We start from the raw sequence: 20,151 nt of genomic DNA, 5'->3' as shown, positions 1-20,151 counted from the left end.
AATGTTTCTATTTTTTACTTAAATAATATTTAAAATGATACAATAACATGAAATTGCAGAAGATGAAAATGAGCGTGAACTTGATGCACCAATTGAACTTGGAAGAGAAGCTCCACCTCCAGATATTGAAATTCAAGAAGATGAAAATGTCCGATTTTAAAATTTTCTTGCTCGATTTAGGAATATCAAAAATAAAGACGCTCATTTTTCATTACGAAATGCATTAGTTGATCATTTGTGGGAAAAATATTCTATTGCTCATTGTTGAACCTATATATATGTTGTCTTTTTAATGATTTCTTGTACTTTTTAATAATAAATATTTAATTTAAATAATTTATATTTTAATTATTATCGTAAACATAAAATAATTGGGGTTAATTGGTAAATTTTTATAAGTATAAGATTTTATTTGCAATTATTAATAAAATAAAAATGAAATTATTTAAGAAATATTATTTTTGGAGTAGAAAATGGAGTAATACATTGGAGTAAAACCTTACTCCATTTTGGTGTTGCACCATTTTGAAGTAAAAAATAGGGTAATACATTGGAGATGCTCTAATATAACAAACGTATTCTGATTACTACAACTGCATTCATAATCCTCTCAAGGTGATTGGATTTAAGTTTATATATTATAGCCAAATCGAATTTAAAGCAATTAAGCTAAGTTAGTTTAATATGTTAATTATAGCTTTGTAATATAAAACTTAAATTATACACATATCTATATATAACTTTTTTACGGTTCTTCATTCTAGAATTGTGATTACGTGTTCGACGAATATGAAGTACGTAATAATACATTCTCTCAAAGAAATAATAATACCTATTGCATTGCATGCTATATTTCTGATACAATATGCAATATAAAAACAAAGGAGCTTTCAAGATATATATATAAACAAAGGAAGTTTAGTCCGCATTGATAAAAAAATATATATATATATATATATATATATATATATATGCGTGTATATGGATGGACACATATAATTAGTTGTAAGTTGTAAAGGTGGATTATCTTTTCTTAGGCCTTTTTTTCTTCTTTTTTTTTTTTTGGGGGGTTTCAATGGATTTGGTGACTAACTTTTGTTGGTTGCCCCTTTTTTAATTTTTTCCTTTCAAATCTTAATCCTTTCAGTATGTGCTTCTTTTAGGATCGGAAAATTTACTTTATAACAAAGGCTCTTTTTTTTTTAAGAAAAGCAAATCTTTTGTATGGGTTTTGTACTTTAATCATATCTTTAATAAAGTGATTTAAAATTAATTAGACGAATAAAGAACGGAAACTATTACTTTCTCTCTTTAATGACTACTAGGTGATTTTCCCGTGCTCATACACGGGTATAAATATTTGTAAAGTAAATATATTATAATAATTTATTGCTACTTACTTTTAATTTTAAATTAATTTATAATTTATATGCATCATTTATATTAATAATATTATATTTCTTTAATTATACATATGATTTTATGTAGGTTATATCTAATCAGTTTTGTTGTTTTTCAGTCGATTTAGTTATCATTTGGGTAAATTAGATTGCATATATCAATTCAACTATAATATTTTTATTCTATATATTAAAATTTTGATTAATTTTTTATTTGCATTTAGGTGGTTGTTATCTTAGATATGTAAATATATTTTATGAAGATTATGTATAACTTAAGATATATTGTGCTTAGAATGAAATAAAAAAATAAACTAAAGTGTCTCATTCCAAATTACATAAATTAATATAACGAAACGATAATATTCTGAAGTCTCATACATATATACAAATTTTACAAAAAAACTAAATTGTAACAGTTGGTTAATATTTATTTTCATTTTTAATATGTTTTGAGTTGAGTTACATATATTCTTTCAAATTCAAAATGAAGTATAATTATTTTTAATTATAATTAAGTCAAATGTGCATGTATTTTCATGATATTTATCAAATTATATGTTGATGTTTTTTGAAAAAAATATTAGAAAATAAAACGATGATCAATATGAAGTTACATGCGTAAGTAGCTGATACATTTTTAAAAGCTCGTGTACACATATCAATATTTACAATAATTAAAATATTTTAAAAATTCTAAATAACTTTATGCCTTTGATTTATTGAATAGAAACTAAAATTTATTTTAAATAATCTTAAAAATGAGAATTCAGATTTGCTTTGGTATTTTGATTATGGTTATATTAAGTTCCACAAACATAAAAAAATAAAATTTAAAAGCATATTTAATATTAAGAAAAAGTAACTTTAATAATGATAAAATATAATATATCTACCTCATTAAACTATTTTGTAACTGTTTGATCAAAAGATGTTTATTTTAAAATTTCATTTTTAGTTCTTTTTATATCTCTTAAAATAAGCAGTAAAAATATTATGATTGTATTTAAAAATAATATTATATAAGTAAAATATAATTTATCGATATTTTTTTGATGTAATTGAAAGATATTATAGTCAACTAAATTTATGAAACTCTTAAAAATAAGCAGTAAAAAATTGTGATTGTATTTAAAAATAATATTATATAAGTAAAATATAATTTATTGATTTTTTTTGCTGTAATTGAAAGACATTATAGTCAACTAAATTTATGAAAAATAAATAAAACATTTCAATATTAATAATTATAAAAATATTTTTAGACAATTAAACATATATCAGTTTATGTTACTTAATTATTTTATGTAATCGTCTAAGAAAATATATGGGTATATAAATTTTTTTTTATTACTTTGATTTTTTTGTATTGTGTAAATTATATTTTAAAAGAAATAATATTTTTGTTTCTAATATCAAGATTATATGTGTAAGTTGTATTTAATGAAACCACATTATGTAGAGATTTATAATTTTCATCTAAGAAAATATAGATATGAAGAAAGTATTTTATTAGTTGAAAATTATATTTTATGTTTTTTAAAAATATTTTTTAAATGTAATATAAATATTTTGTGAACTTTCCTTCTTTTTAATAAATCAGATTATATATACATATATTTTTGTTTTCAATTCTTTTTTTTAACTTTATAAAAAAATTTCCTTTTTATTATATGTGTATATTTTTTGGAAATTTTTTAAAAGAAAACTAAATAAAATAATAAATAATAGTATTTTAAATGTAAGTTAATTCATTAAGGATATCAGTGTAATTAACCACCGTGAGAGTTAACGTGAGAGCGACACATAGAAAACTGACTTCTCAAATAATATTATAGAGATTATAGATATGACTTGTACTTTATTGAGCTTTTACAGAATAAAATGACAAATTATCCATTTGTATCTCAACTTGTGGGATATATGCTCATATATATTGAATCGAGCTGTATTTTAAAATGAACTAGATCTTGATCCGCATGCGGGTGATTATTTTCATTTTTATACATATAAATATTTGATTTACGTGATTACTGGTATATAATTTTAATGTTTATCGTATAACTAATAGTTTAATATAATATTTTCAAACACAATAATTTTATAGTTTACATGCAGTAATTTAATTTATCATTTCAAATTATTAGTGATATCTTTCTTATTGAAACATAAGCATTAACTAAAACTTTACATTATGTGATATTTACGACAAATTTTTTTCAATTTAATATTAACTTAGATATTAATTTCCTTACGATTATACTTGTATTTTAAGTTTAGGTCATACATTAATCGAATTATTTGTATGAATTAAAATTTTTGACTGAATAACTTGTATTAAGTGTAACTTATAAAAAATCTGATTCCTTTAAATTATTAAACTGAAAATTGTAATGCAATGTGTTTGTTTTTGTCTTTTTAAACCTGAATTTTCTCTTTATCATCTATGTTTTTTTAGGTTTCTTATGTAGTCTATTGGTGATTTAGATTTTTCTATCCAAAATTCTTAGATTATTTACAATGAATCTCTCAATGTAAACTTTTATTTGCAATTCTTCATCTATCATACATCGTGTTATATAATTAACACTTAAACATACAACTACATTTGATAAAAACCACACTGAAAACAGAAATATTTACATGTAATATATTTTCAATAATTCCTCTGTTATTTATGTTGATGACATAAATTCGTACAATAGCGATTGCACATTCAAAATTGCACAAGATAAAATGAACAAACACAATTACATTTATGAATAATATATGAATATGATCTATACAAAACAAGCTTGATTATCTTTCTTATAAAATTTTTTTTCGGGAATAATGTTTTTTTTTGTATTTACTTAACAGGGTTCCTTAACAAAAAGTGAACTAATTCAAAATATCAAATATCCGTAACAAGTTTGGAGTTTCATCGCATGGTCAATATTCAGACATGAAAATTGCATTAAGAAGGTTCAGAAGAACTTTCTTCTTCGGATTTTAATTCTATGTATTGTAATATTATCTTTTATCTTAAAATTGTATTTGTTTATATATTTATTATTTTATGTATAATATTACATTTTATATAAACAAAATAGTTGTAAAAAAAAATCAAATGTCCGTAATAATTAGTTCCTATTGCAATTCATTTTGAGAAAAAGACTAGGATAGCACCAAACCAAGTTTTTGTTCCCAAAGTAGCACTCAGGGCTCAAAGTCACAAAAATAGGTTTCATTAAAGAGGTAAATATACACTTATACCCCTTGGGTTAATTAGTCAAAACCTTAGGGTTTAGAGTTAAGGGGGTGGGGTTTTGGAATTAGGGTTTAAAATTTTATAAAACATAAATACTAAAATAAAAAATAAAAATTTATAAAACAGTTTCAAAAATTATTTTTAAACTATAAAAAGAAAATTTGAAAAAAAAATAAAAAAAATTCAAATTGTTTTTTTTTAAAAAAATTATAAAAATTTCGAATCTGAAAACATATAATCTGAAACTATAAAAAAAAATTTTATTTTTTTTTATTTTTTTTATTTTTTTATTTATTTTTGTTTGTTTATTTAATTTAAACCAAGGATAGTAGGGACATTTTATCCTTTAATGAATGTCATTTTTGTGACTTTCTCCTTCTAGTGCTCTTTTTGAGACATAAACTTCAAAAGGTGCTATTATTGACAATTGCCCCTTCATTTTTCTGGTGATAAATTTCAATTATAATGGTGAGAGTTTCTCTGTAGAAAAAAAAATCATTTTAGATGAGATTAGTTAGAAAAGAACAGACATATGATTAAAAAATTATAGGCTATTTCGTTAAATTATTCCTTTTATATGTTCTGTTGACAAAAATGATAATATTCTTTTAAAGACCTTATAATGTGTTGCTTTGTCATAGGACTTTCCACCTAAAACCTAATGTAAGATACTAATTTCTTAATCAATCATCAAGCAGAAAGGTGTGTAGACACCATCATGTTGTATATATATTTCTATCATCTAGTTGAGATTATATTTCTGTCACCCATACTTGTATAGTCCAAGAAGCAACACCAGATGAATGCATAATATTGTTTCCAAAAAAGTTCATTTTCGCGTCACATGTCTATAAGCCACAATCAAATTTATAAGATTTAATACTCGATGTTAACTAAATGTGAGACAGACATTTAAGATAATGTAGATAACATGTTTAACTAGAAAGAAAATAGTACTGTACACATAAGGAGATAATCTCTGTTATGTAATCTTTTGATCCGAGCGGCAGGGGAGTGAGCTGGAATTGTCGTACTCGATGCACTAGCTTTACATGAGCGTTGAACGTTGAACGTTGAACACCGTTCTCAGTGTCTTGATCTTGTCTATAGATTATAAGAAGAGTGACTTCATGGCCTAAATGCTTTCGAAAACGTTGTCTTCTTTGAAGCCTCTCTACTTGCCAACTCAAATTTTGATTTTTCTTTTGAAGTTTTCTTAGCAAAACCATTTATTAATCTCTTAGAAATATATATACACTACACTATTTTCTCTTTCTGCCTTTTTGATTGCGGTTGCTTACGGAATCAATAGCACAGCTGACACAAACCTGAGGTTCTTTGGTACAGTCAATGATTTTAAACCTGACCTGACACTGAACCGGACGATTTACCGGATTACTAGGTTACTGGATCGACCGCGGGTGAACTGCAGGTTAATAAATAAATTAATTTTATTATATAATAATATATCAGCTATGTAAAATAAAAATATAGAAACTAAAGTTTAAATTTTCTAAATGTTTTTTAAAACATAAAATAATAATTTGGATATGTATATATTTTATGTTTAAAAACTTCTAAAAAATACTTAACTTTAATTTTTATATTTTTATTTTCATTTGACATACAAAATATCAAAAAGTAGTTTAGACTATTTAAAATTTTCTCCAACAAAGTAAAATTTACAACATCTAAAAAATCAAGACATAAAATTTATAAATATTTAAATGTCTAATTGAATAATAAATTAAATTTCAAATACAAAATAAACCAAAAGTAAAAGATCATTGTAATAAAATGTCAATAACGGAAATAAACTAACACCAAATCACATCAACTAATTTTAGTTATCTCTACCATCGTTCACTTCATTTTCTTCAGGTAGCATAGTGAACCTGAAATCTTCATCAAAATCTAAAAATCACAAATATAAAACTGAAAAAGAAAAACCTAACTTTTTTTGTGAGCACCTAACTTCTTAATTGTAAACTTAGAATATAAAATATAATCTAAAAACTTAATCAAAAAATTTAAAAAAATGAAGTAAAAGTTATTTATTGGTTCGACCGGTGGTTCAACTGGTATCGGATTCCGGGTTTTACTGGATTTTTACGGGTTTTTGCGGATTTTTAAATATTGGATTTTCCATAAAATCCAAACCGGATTTTTTCTGGGTCACCGGGTTTACCGGTTCAACCGCGGATCCGGGTCGGGTTTCAAAACACTGGGTATAGTATAAAGCAATGTTTTTAAACCCGACCCTGACACTGAACCGAACGACTTACCGGGTTGCTGGGTTACTGGGTCGACCGCGGGTTAATAAATAAATAAATTTTATTATATAATAATATATCAGCTATGTAAAATAAAAATATAGAAACTAAAGTTTAAAATTTCTAAATGTTTTTTAAAACATATAATAATAGTTTGGATATGTATATATTTTTTGTTTAAAAACTTTTAGAAAATACTTAACTTTAATTTTTATATTTTTATTTCATTTGACATACAAAATATCAAAAAGTAGTTTAGACTATTTAAAAATTTCTCCAACAAAGTAAGATTTACGACATCTAAAAAATCAAGACATAAAATTTATTAATATTTAAATGTCTAATTAAATAATAAATTAAACTTCAAATACAAAATAAACCAAAAGTAAAAGATCATTGTAATAAAATGTCAATAACGGAGATAAACTAACACCAAATCACATCAACTAATTTTATATATCTCTACCATAGTTCAATACATAAACGAGGGTTAAGATGCAAATCAATGTGCAGCTGGGTGAGGGTGAAGATGCAAATCGATGAAGCAGATGCATCTACTTCACTCCAAAATGATAAATGACAAAAATAATCTTTTAAAATCAAATATATTTTTTTTCAAACCAAGAATCTTATTTTTTTTGCATATAAATTTTTCGTCAAAACCAAGAAACGCACTTTCCTGCTTTAACAACAAAAAATGTATTTTCCCGCCAAATCGTAAAAACGCATTTTCCCGCTTTAATCGCGAAAAACATATTTTTCGTCAAAACTGCAAAACGTATTTTCCCGCCAAAACTGCAAAAATACATTTTTTTGCCAAAACCGCAAAAAAAAAAATTCCCGCGAAAACGCAAAACACACTTTTTCGTCAAAAACACATTTTTCATCAAAACCGCAAAAAGTATTTCCCGTTAAAACGCAAAAAAAATGTATTTTCTGCCAAAACCATGAAAAAATATTTTCCCGCCAAAATCGCAAAAACGCATTTTTCGTCAAAAACACTTTTTCTGCCAAAACCGCAAAAAATATTTTCCACCAAAACTGCAAAAATGCAGCTTTCGGCCAAACCCGTAATACGCAATTTTTCGCCAAAACATGTCAAAACCGCAAAAAATGCACTTTTCGGCCAAAACAGCAAAACGCAAATTTCCATCAAAAACCACAGAAACACAGTTTTCCGCCAAAACCGTAAAAACACAGTTTTCTTGCAAAATTGTAATAACACATTTTTCGTAAAACCATAAAAAGTTATTTTTCATCAAAACTACAAAAACACAATTTTCCACCAAAACCGTAAAACTCTATTTTCTGCTAAAACGAAAAACAAATATATTTTAGTCATTTTATTAACAAGTCCACCTGGATTTAGATGCAATTTAAAAATATAAAAAACAAACAAATATAGTTGTATTGAGATAATTTGTTTGGATGCTTAGATGAAATACAGAAACAAACAACGTCAAGATGGAGCATCTGAATAAAGCATTTAGATGGACCATCTGGATGCATCTTTAGATGTACAAACGAACAGCCTAAGAGGATTAAAGGACATAACTTACGGAGTTTTCGATTTGTGAAAACGAAGATGATCGTCGTGTTTATGGTAGTAGCCTAGTAGGGTCATCGTTGTGACACCACGTGTCTCTAGTTGAATTGATGTTTATAATATGGATCGAAAGATATCAAGAATGTCGTTAAAGATGATATAACACATCAAGCATCGAGCATACTTTTTCCAGTAAGAGAATCGATTACACTGACTGATGTTCGGATTTGATGCTATAAGGGGTATAATAGAAAATTATATGACTGATGTTTTGGTTGGTAATTTATGAATTGTATCAGGGGTATAATAGAAATTATATCATTTTGATTGATCCATCTCTATTCAGATGGTTTAATTTGGATCAGCCACCTGATTTTCAAAATTAAGCCTAAATTTTTGAAAATTGTCTGGATGATCCATTTAGATGAGTTGCACTTTTAGTGCCTAAACGAAAAAACTCTCATTTCCATCCAAATGGATTATCTGGTTGGAAAAACGAACAGACCCTAAGGCTCCTCATAGCACCTAAACTTGTTGAAAAAAGCGTACGTTTTCAAGCCTAATCATTGTGATTTGTGATTGATATGCTTACTGCTCCGTATACTTTATGTATATTTCTTTCTTGAACCATTTTTTATTTCTTGAAGATACAATCAAAACGTATAATGTATACGCTATACAATACAAATTTACGTATCATCTACAGAAACCACACATTAGTTATGGTACAATAAAAATGCTTGCAGAAAGTAAATTACAAATGTGGATTGGAATCTTTGATGAAAAGGGTATTTACGTATCACTCCATGTATCACTTTCATCTCCATCGTCGCTAGCTACATCCAGAAAAGGAAAATAGAAAGAGAGAAAGTGAGTGAATGATAGATAAATCACGTGTTGGAATTAGAACAAAATAAATAAGATTCTGAACCAAAGATTCGACATATGTTGATATATAAAGGATAAAAACCTGGCGTATTGGGTTTGCTTTCTTCAAAATCACGCTGATCTTAGTGTTTATCATAGCGTCAGTTGTTGCAGCGGCTGCAGATAACGTCGGTGTGGTAACCACATGTCTCAGATTAAATTGATGGTTACAATATATAAGAAATCAAGTATGTACACAAAGATTGATAAAATGTATCAAGAAGTGGAACATAACTTTTTCACAAAAAGAATCCACTGCACTCACTTGTGTTCTGATTTGTTGCAAGTCTACAGCTCCAGTCTCTTTTTCGTTGGCATTTTGTTTGTGCTCACTTGTTGAAAATAATCTTGAAGTTAGCTTGATTTCCAAGCTAACCTAATTCTAATTGAAATAGGAAACACATATTATCAAGGAGTTATCTAGATAAGCTTTGTTTAATGTGTTTAGGAAATAAATAGATCTATATAAGGAGATGTCAACTTGTAACGTAACTTATGAGTTTGGGAGATCTTGTGTGAGAGCTTAAGTTTTGAGGAATTTTCTTAAGATAATAAGAGTGATTCTTATTGATCTTTTGAGTTCATATTCTTGTGATTAAAACAATAATTGGTATCAGAGCAAAAACTATAAATCGAGGGAGAATGGGAGACATTACAACTGTTTCCCCGAAGGTCAAAGAAGGAGGAACATCATCAATAAATGGTCCTATGTTGAACTCAGCAAACTATACAGTGTGGGCAATTAGGATGAAAATTCTTCTTCGTGTACACAAAGTCTGGGACATCACGGAAACAGAGTCGACCGATGGGGAAAAAAACTACATGGCTATCTCCCTTATCTTTCAATCTATTCCGGAAGCACTTATCCTGCAAGTAGGTGAACTTGAGACTGCAAAACAGGTATGGGATGCCATTAAGGCTCGTCATGCCCTTGGAGCAGACAGAGTACGAGAGGCTCGTCTACAAACTCTGATGGCTGAATTTGATCGCTTGAAGATGAAAGACACCGACACGATCAATGACTTTGTCGGCAAGCTATCGGAATTATCATCAAAATCAGCTGCCTTGGGTGAAAATATTGAAGAAACTAACATGGTTAAAAAATTTCTCAAAAGTCTGCCCCGGAAGAAGTATATACATATAGTGGCTTCACTCGAGCAATTCTTGGATCTCAAGACTACTAGTTTCGAAGACATTATAGATCGACTCAAAACCTATGAAGAAAGAGTACGAGAAGAGGAAGAGGACGGGCAAGACGCGCAGAGTAAACTCATGTACGCAAATATGGATGCTCAACCAAATCGTGATGAAAACAGAGATTATAGAAACAAAGGCCGAGGTGGACGTTTCTATGGTATAGGAAGAGGACGTGGAAGGACATATCGATACTTTGACATGTACAAGATTACATGCTTTAGATGTGATAAATTGGGACACTTTGCTTCAACCTGCTCGGACACTTTGCTTTAACCAAAGCACTAGAATCAAGTTCAAGGAGATGAGGGAGCTTGTTGGAGTTCAAGATGTGAAGAACTTTGATTTCAAGATTAAGAGGGAGAACGTTGAAGATAATCTTGAAGTGAGCTTGACTACCAAGCTAACCTAATTCTAATTGAAATAGGAAATACATATTATCTAGGAGTTATCTAGATAAGCTTTGTTTAATGTGTTTAGGAAATAAATAAATCTATATAAGGAGATGTCAACTTGTGACATAACTTACGAGTTTGAGAGATTTTGTGTGTGAGTTTAAGTTTTGAGGAAATTTCTTATAAGCTAATAAGAGTGATTCTTATTGATCTTTTGAGTTCATATTCTTGTGATTAGAACAATAAACAAAAAGAATCCACTGCACTCACTTGTGTTCTGATTTGTTTCAAGTCTACAGCTCCAGTCTCTTTTTCGTTGGCATTTTGTCTGTGCTCACTGACATCATTCTTCACATGGACCTATGAGAACATATGCTTGTTAATATTTCGTAATATGAAATATATATCGAAAACAATTGCTGGAATATGGAAATGACCCACACAGTCGTATACTAAAGTGGGACGAAAAGAGTAGAATACTTCTGTGTACCCTAATTTCTGGCTTAGGAGCACAGATGTCACAGTCTTAGGCTCTTCTTTGTTGATTATAGACAATGAAATATGCTTCTTAGTTGATAAAAAAAATGCTTCTTAAAAGAGAACCTGAGAGTCTTGTAGTTGTAGGGACTGCGTTCTTGTGTTGTCAGATGCTTTTTAGGCTGTCTTAGAAACAATTCATTGCACAGGTGGACATTGCCGTGGTAAAGGCTCAACAGGATTCTGGAGGTATAAAAGGTTTACGGCCACACAACCACACTCTGCTTCAACCTCTAGAGAAGAAGGTTCACCATTGCTATCGACATGCCTGGTTAGTCATGGACTTGCAGAGGAGACAAAAATTGTTTAACACAACATCATATAGACTTTTAAATAATCAAAGAATTGTGATTATATGAACTTTTACAATATACCAATGTTTATGAAAAACAAATTTGTTTACTCGGACAGTAAAGTAACATTATAAATGTATGATTCGGACAATCTTAATATTACCGAGCTCGGTTCTTAATTTTCAAAATCTAAGAATTAGTTTGTAGTTACATAAAAGATAAAACTAGTGGAACTAAGTTAGAGACAAATTATTGTTTACTCGGTGAGGCATAACTCTATTCTCAAGTTAATCAATTCGTTCACCCTATTTGCCAATCCAAATTTGCGAGAAGAGAGTATCTGCAACATGATCTTTTGTACACACTTGCTCTGATTATAAATTTTGCTATTATTGTTCATTTTATTTAATTACATTGTTATTGTTACTGAACATGAAACAAAACACTCACACTATTCACAAACAAGTCTCTTAACACTTATCATCATGGGCAATTTAACTCCTAACTCGTCTTCATATTTGGTCCACAGCCTCTCCACCAATGCGTCTCGAGAAGAGATCACTGTCTTAACCAAGCAACCTGTTTCCTTGGAGACAAGATCAAACCTTTCCGAGAGTTCCATCACTGATTTCTTCAATACCTCCACCAATACATTAGTGTCCGACCCTTCTTGGACCGCTGTGTGAAGCTTCTTTACACCTAATTCAACTGCCTCTAAATCTTTAATAACCGTGAACCTGTCTGATAAGAATGCGTTTTTGATCTCCGGGTTAACCATGTTCTGCAGTTCCATGAAACCTTGGGCCCATGGAACCTCCTCCATCTCCTTTGGAATGGTTAGATACAAGAGATTGTTCGAAGAACCAGAAAACACTGCAGCAAACACGGTGGTTATGTACAAAGTCTTGACCTTGACACCGTATAGAGCTCGTAGGAGGACTTTTCCTTTTCCAGATAGTTTCTTCTTGGAGAGACTATGGTGGTGATGTTTCAACGATTCAACAAGACTACTCAAAATCGCGCCGCAGTTTTCGATCCTCGGGTTCTTGGAAGCCATGTGCTGCCTCCAACTCTCAAGATGCAACAAAGAAATTTCCTCAGAACAACTGCTAGTCTCCAGCTTACTAAAAGTAAACTTGAGTAACATGTTTCCGTGGTTGACACGGTCGAGCTCTGAGGTGAAGGAGTTGCAGAGTTCAAGCAGCTTCGAGCTAATGTCAGAGTAGATATAAATAAAGTTTTCTTCCAAGTCCGAGACATGAAGCTCTAGATCGGTCACGAGTGTCCTGATACTCTTGTGTGTTTCACAAAGAGATGCCATTGCTTCCTTCATCCAAGAAACAGTGAGAATAGCATTCCCATCGTCCTTTGGTATAAGTTCTCTAATCGATAACATCAAGCTTGTCTCGAAACTGTTCAACAGTGAGAGAAGATTTGGGGATATGCGTGCATTGTTGGTCTTGGGAAATAGATTCTTGAATGGGTTTCCACAGCGGAAGAACACTCTTGGTGGATGATCTTTTATACGGTGGCTCATATTAACTGTTACACACACAAAGAAAAAAAAGTTACATATCAGAAAATAAGAAAGAAAATCCAAACATTATTGTTAATTTTTTTTTTGGAACTAAAATGATTTTATCCAGACATCATTGTTGTGAATTTAAATTATTACTCACCTGGAGAGAGAGATTCTTGGGAAGTGTTAGCGCTTACTTCAATGTTGGCCTCAAAAGAAAATGAGAGGCAAGAACGAAAGAAGAAATTACAGTTTAATTAGTAAACCTTTAGGAGAGAAAGTGTATAAATAGGAGGAGAGATGGGATGTGTGTTCCAGGAAACGCAAGTGTTGAAACACGCGTTCTTATAAGAGAGGAATCAAACAATTCTTGCCGTGTTCTGCAGATCAACGCAACACGGGAAGCAAAGTTACTCTCACGTTGGTTTTGCCTTTGCTAGTTGTAAAAGCAGTGTGGTTAGTTTCAGCTACGCGGCAGCGACGAAGCATATAGCGTGATAAACACGCGTGTGGTTGTAGTGACTAGTTTAATACAGATCGATTTTGCTGACTCTGGTGTCGCCACTTGTTAGTTGACTTCTGTGCGCAAAAATAAATAAGAAAGTGCGGCGGAATTTTCTCAATCCAACGGCTGGAAAGTTCTGGTTGCTTCACGAAAACAATGGGTTAATCTCGGGGTGTATTTCAAGTTATAAAAAATTGATTTAACTGGAATTTTAATGTTTTAATTTTGTTATTTCATTTAATATTTTAACTTTTTAGTGAACTGATATCTAGCTATTTGTTTAGGGCCGGGCAAAAAATCGAAGTTCGAAGAACCAAACCGAATCCGAACGGAAGAAGTAGTACCGAACCTGAATCAAAATTGATTAAATATCCGAACTGATTCAAAATTTTGGTATCTAAAGAACCGGAATCGAATCCGACCCTACCGAAGTATTCGGGGTATCCGAAATTAATTTCTATACTCCCTTACGTAAATATATTTTAGATTTAATGTCTATTAAAAACATCAAAATATATAAGATATTTTTAAATTATCCAAAATACTTGAAAATATACAAATACTCAAAAGTAAATGTCTAAAATAGTTAAAATATATCCAAAACACCAAAAAAATTTGAAATATCTATTGATTATCTATCCAATATTCAAACCAAATAAAATTATATGTTAAGTTTAGGTATTGTTTCATATATTTTTCAAATTTGTATGTAATGTAATATTTTGTTTATAGATTTTGAAAAATTTAAAGTATATAATGAATTTTAAAATTTTAAAAATAATTTTAATGGATTACCCGAACCGAACCCGTAAATATCCGAACCAAACCCGAACCAAAATTTAGAAATATCCAAATAAAGCTGAAATTTTTGATCCCGAAAACCTAAAACTCGAATAGACTCGAACCGAACCCGAATAGGTACCCGAACGCCCACCTCTATATTTGTAGATGGAAACAACAGGTAAACTCTTGAAACATTGTATACTATTTCCATTTCCATGGCACATGCATATCATCTAAACATTTCTTACAACTTTTTTTTTTGACATTTATATATGAGAATTAACTTATATTTTTATAAGATAAATTACAATAGGGGTGGGCGTTCGGGTACCCGTTCGGGTTCGGGTCGGGTATTTCGGATTTTCGGGTATTTCGGTATAGAGGTGTAGAACCCGTTCGGGTATTTTTATACTTCGGGTCGGGTTCGGGTATTTTTAGTTCGGATTCGGTTATTTCGGATCGGGTTCGGATATTTAGATTTTGAAAAAAAAAATTAAAATTTTCATTTCTCAAGTTTCTTGTATTTAAATTTTTTTATTTTTAATAGATTGAATGTTTAATAGATTTGGACATAACATTTTAAAACTAAAAATGCATTAATTTAGTTATTTTTTTTAAATCTTGGATGTAATTTTATGTTATTTGAAATAAAAACTTGACATGCATTTTAAGTGAGTAGCAAATCATTTTTTCCGTAATTGTATGTATATCATATGAACTTAAACTATGTGTAGTAAAAAAAAATGTGTAGTATCAATATAAATATTTTATATAAAATGAGAGATGTAAACTAGAAATATAAGGTTAATTATACATATGTTCGGTTATCTTCGGATATCCATTCGGGTTCGGGTATTATCCATTCGGGTTCGGATATCCAATCTCTCCTTATTCAATACCCGTTCGGGTATTTTGTTACTTCGGTTCGGATTTCGGTTCGGGTTTTTCGGATCGGGTTCGGGTGCCACTTCGGATATCGGGTAAAGTGCCCACCCCTAAATTACAATATATAATATTTTTGTTGGACTTGAAAATATATCCCTGGACAAAGTCCATATCCCTGGACAAAGTCCAAAGCCCAACAATATAATTGAACTAGGTGCAACGAAAAAGAAAGACGGAAAGCAAAGTCGGCTTAAAGCAAAAAAAAAAAAAAATCAGTGAAAGTTTTTAGAAATAACAAAGAACTTGCAAAGAGAGATATTCGCAATCAGGTCGTAATCGGCACACAAGAATTAGCGTTTTCATAATTTCACCTTATTTTTGTACTCAAGTTTATTATTCTCTCACGATGTCATAGCTTTTCTCTATGTAATCGATCTTTAATCTCTTAGTTTATATTTTTTATATAATAGTGTCAGATTTTATGGTTCCATTTCGAACACACCGAATTTCAGGCGCCGACTATAAAGAACTAGCAAGGCGTGTCAGTAATGACGTGTATGATTATCCAATCCTCGTACCGATTAACACATACCTTTAAGAAATCAAGTCTTCTCTAAACGGCAACAAGAGTATAGTCGTATTAATGGTTCTTTTGAGCAACTACTCGTATTATCTCTATATTTGATTCAAGCCCATGAGCTATTTTAGCCAAAAATGTGAATTTCAAGCCCATAAATAATCAATTGTTTACGATCCTACTGTATAAAAGAAGCTAAATCCTAGTTTTTCTAGAAGTACCATAGGTAAAATATTCTCCACCTATCAAACTGCCATGTCACTAGTAGATTGGGTTTCAAATTAAAATTGCAATAAAGATTTGGGCTTCGTTGTCGCTTACAAAAATCTCGGTTTGTCTACGATTTGCCGGTGGGCCAGGTAAAAAAAAATCTCGCAGCCCAGCCCATTAACCCAAATCACCGTCTTCGTAAAACTATTTCCTTCGGACAATTACTTATTTCAACTGTCAAACTATTTTCTTTTGAATTTTCTATTTTTTCAGACAATTTATTATTTCTACTGTTTCCTTTAACAATGTGTGAACCGGCTAAGTTTTCTTTCATCTTAAAATTGTCCGTCCAAAATAACACAACCCCCTCATTTCACACACAATCACTATAAATTTCTAAAAAAAAACTAAATTCTACTATCAAATGCACCCAACAAATTTACAACTACCGGTTCCAGTTACTTATGCTTCGACCTCATTCAAATAATTATGGGCCGGCCTACTTTAATTTTTAAATAACCATGTTAATAATTTAAAAAAAAACAAACAAACCATAACTATGTTCACTTCAAAAAAATATGAAATTAATAAAAGATGGGCAATACAAAATAATTCTCATTCTTATATGTGCAGAACATGCAGCAGAATATCAAAACAATTGGGGCGACACCCTCAGACCGCATCCAATAATCGTTAGGATCATTAGGATGTGGCCCATCACAAATCACAAAAATAAAATTGCTTTCCTATGAACAACTTTCATTTGTCTTGACATCCAGGTTTGTCTTAAAAATATTTACTTTTAATTATTCAAACTACATTTCAAATGATGGTTTTTAACCACTAAACAGGAACAAATAATGGAAGGGAGGGTGTCTATTTCTACGTCTGACACAATCTACCAACGCTTCGAGGAAGGGAAAATTTATCACATTAGATATTTTAATCTTCTTCCCAATAACCAACGGTACATGCTTACCGTTAAACCATACATAATCAATATCAATGAGACAACAATTATTACACTGATTCAAGAAAACATTCAACCGATCCCTTCATACATATTCCGGCCCCAACGCTACCACCAGTTGATCAGCTTAGCAAATGCAACCAACTTCCTCCCAGGTAAAAAAAAAACCAATAACTCTCTCACATACAAATAAACACTAAATTTTTGTCCTTAAAACCAAATTATTCCTACAGATGTTGTTGGCCGCATATGCCTCATCCAAAGAAGTGATTTATATAACCACTACACAGATTCAAAAATCACCATTGGATTGCGTTTAGACAGGTACTAACTTTTTATTAAATAACAATTGGTTTACAACTAAACAAAATATAATACAATAATTATTTGTAGATCGAAATTGGTAAGTCTAACTTTATGGGACAAGGAGGCCTCTAATTTCAGGGAGTTAAATCACATATATACCAGGAAAAAACAAATCGTAATCATCACAAGTATTATTCCACGATTACATGAAGGTAATAAACTAAACATAAAGTTTATGTCAAAATAAATGCTTACAAATATTTGACTTTTTCATGAAAACTATCACTCACAACCACACCTAGATCGCGCTTCTACTTTGACAACGATATTGGTATCATACAACGCTTACAAAAAAGGAATAAACTGTTATCTTAAGCCTCATAGCAAACGACACCAGTCAACTTTTAAAAATTTTACATTACCGATTCCTACGTCAATTAAATAGGCACACTGAAATACTGTTTTCTCTTACGAATATTGAATTCCTCAAAACAATTTATTATTAAAACTTACTGTTGTTTAAAAAAAATGATTACCGCTTCTAACGTCTTCGCATTATAAAATAAACAAAACATAACTTACCCTTTCAGAAACTTCAAAACCCCCAATTTTAATTGAACTGGACTTTTATTAAACATGTAATCCGCGCGAAGCGCGGGCACCGACCCTAGTTTGTCTAAAACAATAATGAGTCTTAACCCTTGTTTCAGAGAAAAAAAACAGTATTGAATCTTTGAAACATTTCAAATTTCATGAAACAAGTTGCTTATTACACTGGCGTCTCTGATTATAAGAAAAAATAATTTATTTAAATAGCAGGATACCAAGAGGTTTAGGATAATCATCCCCTACAAATGAAAACAGGATACACCAAGCCACTAAATAGAAAACGGGGAAGCCAGAAAGAGGCGGAGAGCTTGGCCGGTGCACCTTGAAAAGGAGTGGAGGTTCCGGTGGTAATATCATAAATACCAAATCCTTGGCCTATATAGTAGATGGAGTTAGGCTTGAGACCAGGGAAAGAGCTCGCTTGGACGCAGAAAGCCTCACTACTTGAAAGAAAGATGCACACATCGCCAATGTTGTCAGTGTAACACATGTATCTTCCTCCTTCCAACGTCTCCTCCTCTCTAAATACCATGAACTGCTTCGTTTTGTAGTCCTTCCCGTTCTTGAGATACGTCTGGATGTACCTGAGGAATGATGTTTCAGTCACAAAGTTGATAACAAAAGTAGCTAGCAGAGTTAAGGAAATGTATAAATACCGTTTGACGAGGAAATGTTCACCAGTGGAGGCTGACTCCACCAGATATTCTGTCCTGTAACACGAACCCACCAAAATCTCCCATTCGGATTGAGGCAACTCGGGCAGGTCACGAAACTGCAACACATGGAACTTGGGATTGGGATGATCCTTGTCTTTTATATCATAGGAGAACAAGTGGTGACCTCCAGGAGAAGGCAAGTAGAAGCATTGGTCTCTCTTGGAATACATGAGATTTGAGTTATCTAAGTAGCCTAATAAAGGGGTTTGGATATTAGTCCAGCGGAGGTCACGACAGGGCCTACAGAGACTAAGCTGTCCACCTAAGAACTTGATAGCAACCACCCAATCATCCTCATCGTCTTGGTCGGGAGAAGTGGACATTGCCACATTCCAACCAACCTTAGATTGGCAAAGTTGCAAAGAAGCAAGCGGAGGCAGAGGAATCACTGTCGTTTCTCTCTTGCAAGGTAAAGGGTTTAAAACGTCAGTGACACTTAGGGAACGATCGCGTTGGTCTTCCATAAATAACCATCCGTGGGAAGCTCCGACTCCTTTCCCCTCAACGATCATCTCTTCTGGTATTGTTTTCTCCACCGTGAGCACATCATGCTTAGCTGCGTCGAACAGGAGGACACTTCCAATGATTGTTCCTCCACCCTCATTCAAATCAGCACTTATCTCCAGTGATACATACGGGTTGGTGGCTGCTGACGATGACAACACCCTCCTAGCCTTCTCATGAATCTTTCAAATCAATGACTAATTAGAATTGTTTTCTCTAAAAAAAAAAGTAAATTCTAGAGAGTGAAGAATCTTACGAGTGAACTGTTACGGGAAAAGGATTTGGAGAGTCGTTGGAGGAGAAGCTGAGACATTAACGAAATATTTCACAATATTATTTGAATTCATTTTTTTATTTATAATTACTTGTTTTCTAAACACAAGAAGAAGAAATCCTTTTAATGTTTTTCACATATGTAAAGATATTTTCACTCTCTCTTGAAATAAATTGTATACAGAAACAAATCAAAATAATATAGAAAGAAATCGTTACAGTATATCGCATCAATTCATGATGAAGACAATCCATTAAGAATATGTTGTTCCAAGAATCTGCACAATCACAACTTTGACTAGGAGGAAAAAATGAGTTGTTAAAAAACTGAGTCACTTAATCTAAATACCCCAAAACATTAATTTAAATTAACTTACAGCATACAATTATGTACAACTGCTAATACTAAATATAAAAGTAAACTAGTATAACTGAATTTTGTAATGATATTAACAACAATTCGTTTTAATTTTTTTTTT

General features: G+C 30.9%; 2 protein-coding genes across 3 annotated transcripts; both read right to left on the bottom strand.

The window, feature by feature from the left end:
• Nucleotides 1–12,162: 12,162 nt before the first annotated feature.
• On the bottom strand, nucleotides 12,163–13,991 carry LOC103840514 (protein BPS1, chloroplastic-like). The gene is made up of 2 exons (XM_009117020.3): nucleotides 13,495–13,991; nucleotides 12,163–13,357 (listed from the first exon to the last, which is right to left on the bottom strand). Exon 2 carries the CDS (start codon nucleotides 13,350–13,352, stop codon nucleotides 12,267–12,269), a length of 1,086 nt encoding a protein of 361 aa, XP_009115268.1. The 5' UTR covers nucleotides 13,353–13,357; nucleotides 13,495–13,991; the 3' UTR covers nucleotides 12,163–12,266.
• Nucleotides 13,992–15,492: 1,501 nt separating this feature from the next.
• LOC103840513 lies at nucleotides 15,493–19,918 on the bottom strand. 2 transcript variants are annotated; one of them, XM_033280436.1, is made up of 3 exons: nucleotides 19,656–19,918; nucleotides 18,836–19,581; nucleotides 15,493–18,763 (listed from the first exon to the last, which is right to left on the bottom strand). In XM_033280436.1, exons 1-3 carry the CDS (start codon nucleotides 19,710–19,712, stop codon nucleotides 18,412–18,414), a joined length of 1,155 nt encoding a protein of 384 aa, XP_033136327.1. In that variant the 5' UTR covers nucleotides 19,713–19,918; the 3' UTR covers nucleotides 15,493–18,411. The 2 variants fall into 2 exon arrangements, with proteins under 2 accessions (XP_033136327.1, XP_033136326.1); XM_033280435.1 differs by having other exon boundaries at nucleotides 15,493–19,581.
• Between the last annotated feature and the right edge of the window lie 233 nt (nucleotides 19,919–20,151).

The sequence above is a fragment of the Brassica rapa genome, chromosome A09 (assembly GCF_000309985.2).
Source record: "Brassica rapa cultivar Chiifu-401-42 chromosome A09, CAAS_Brap_v3.01, whole genome shotgun sequence".
Lineage (NCBI taxonomy): Eukaryota > Viridiplantae > Streptophyta > Magnoliopsida > Brassicales > Brassicaceae > Brassica > Brassica rapa.
This window is presented reverse-complemented; position numbering and strand designations above follow the sequence as displayed.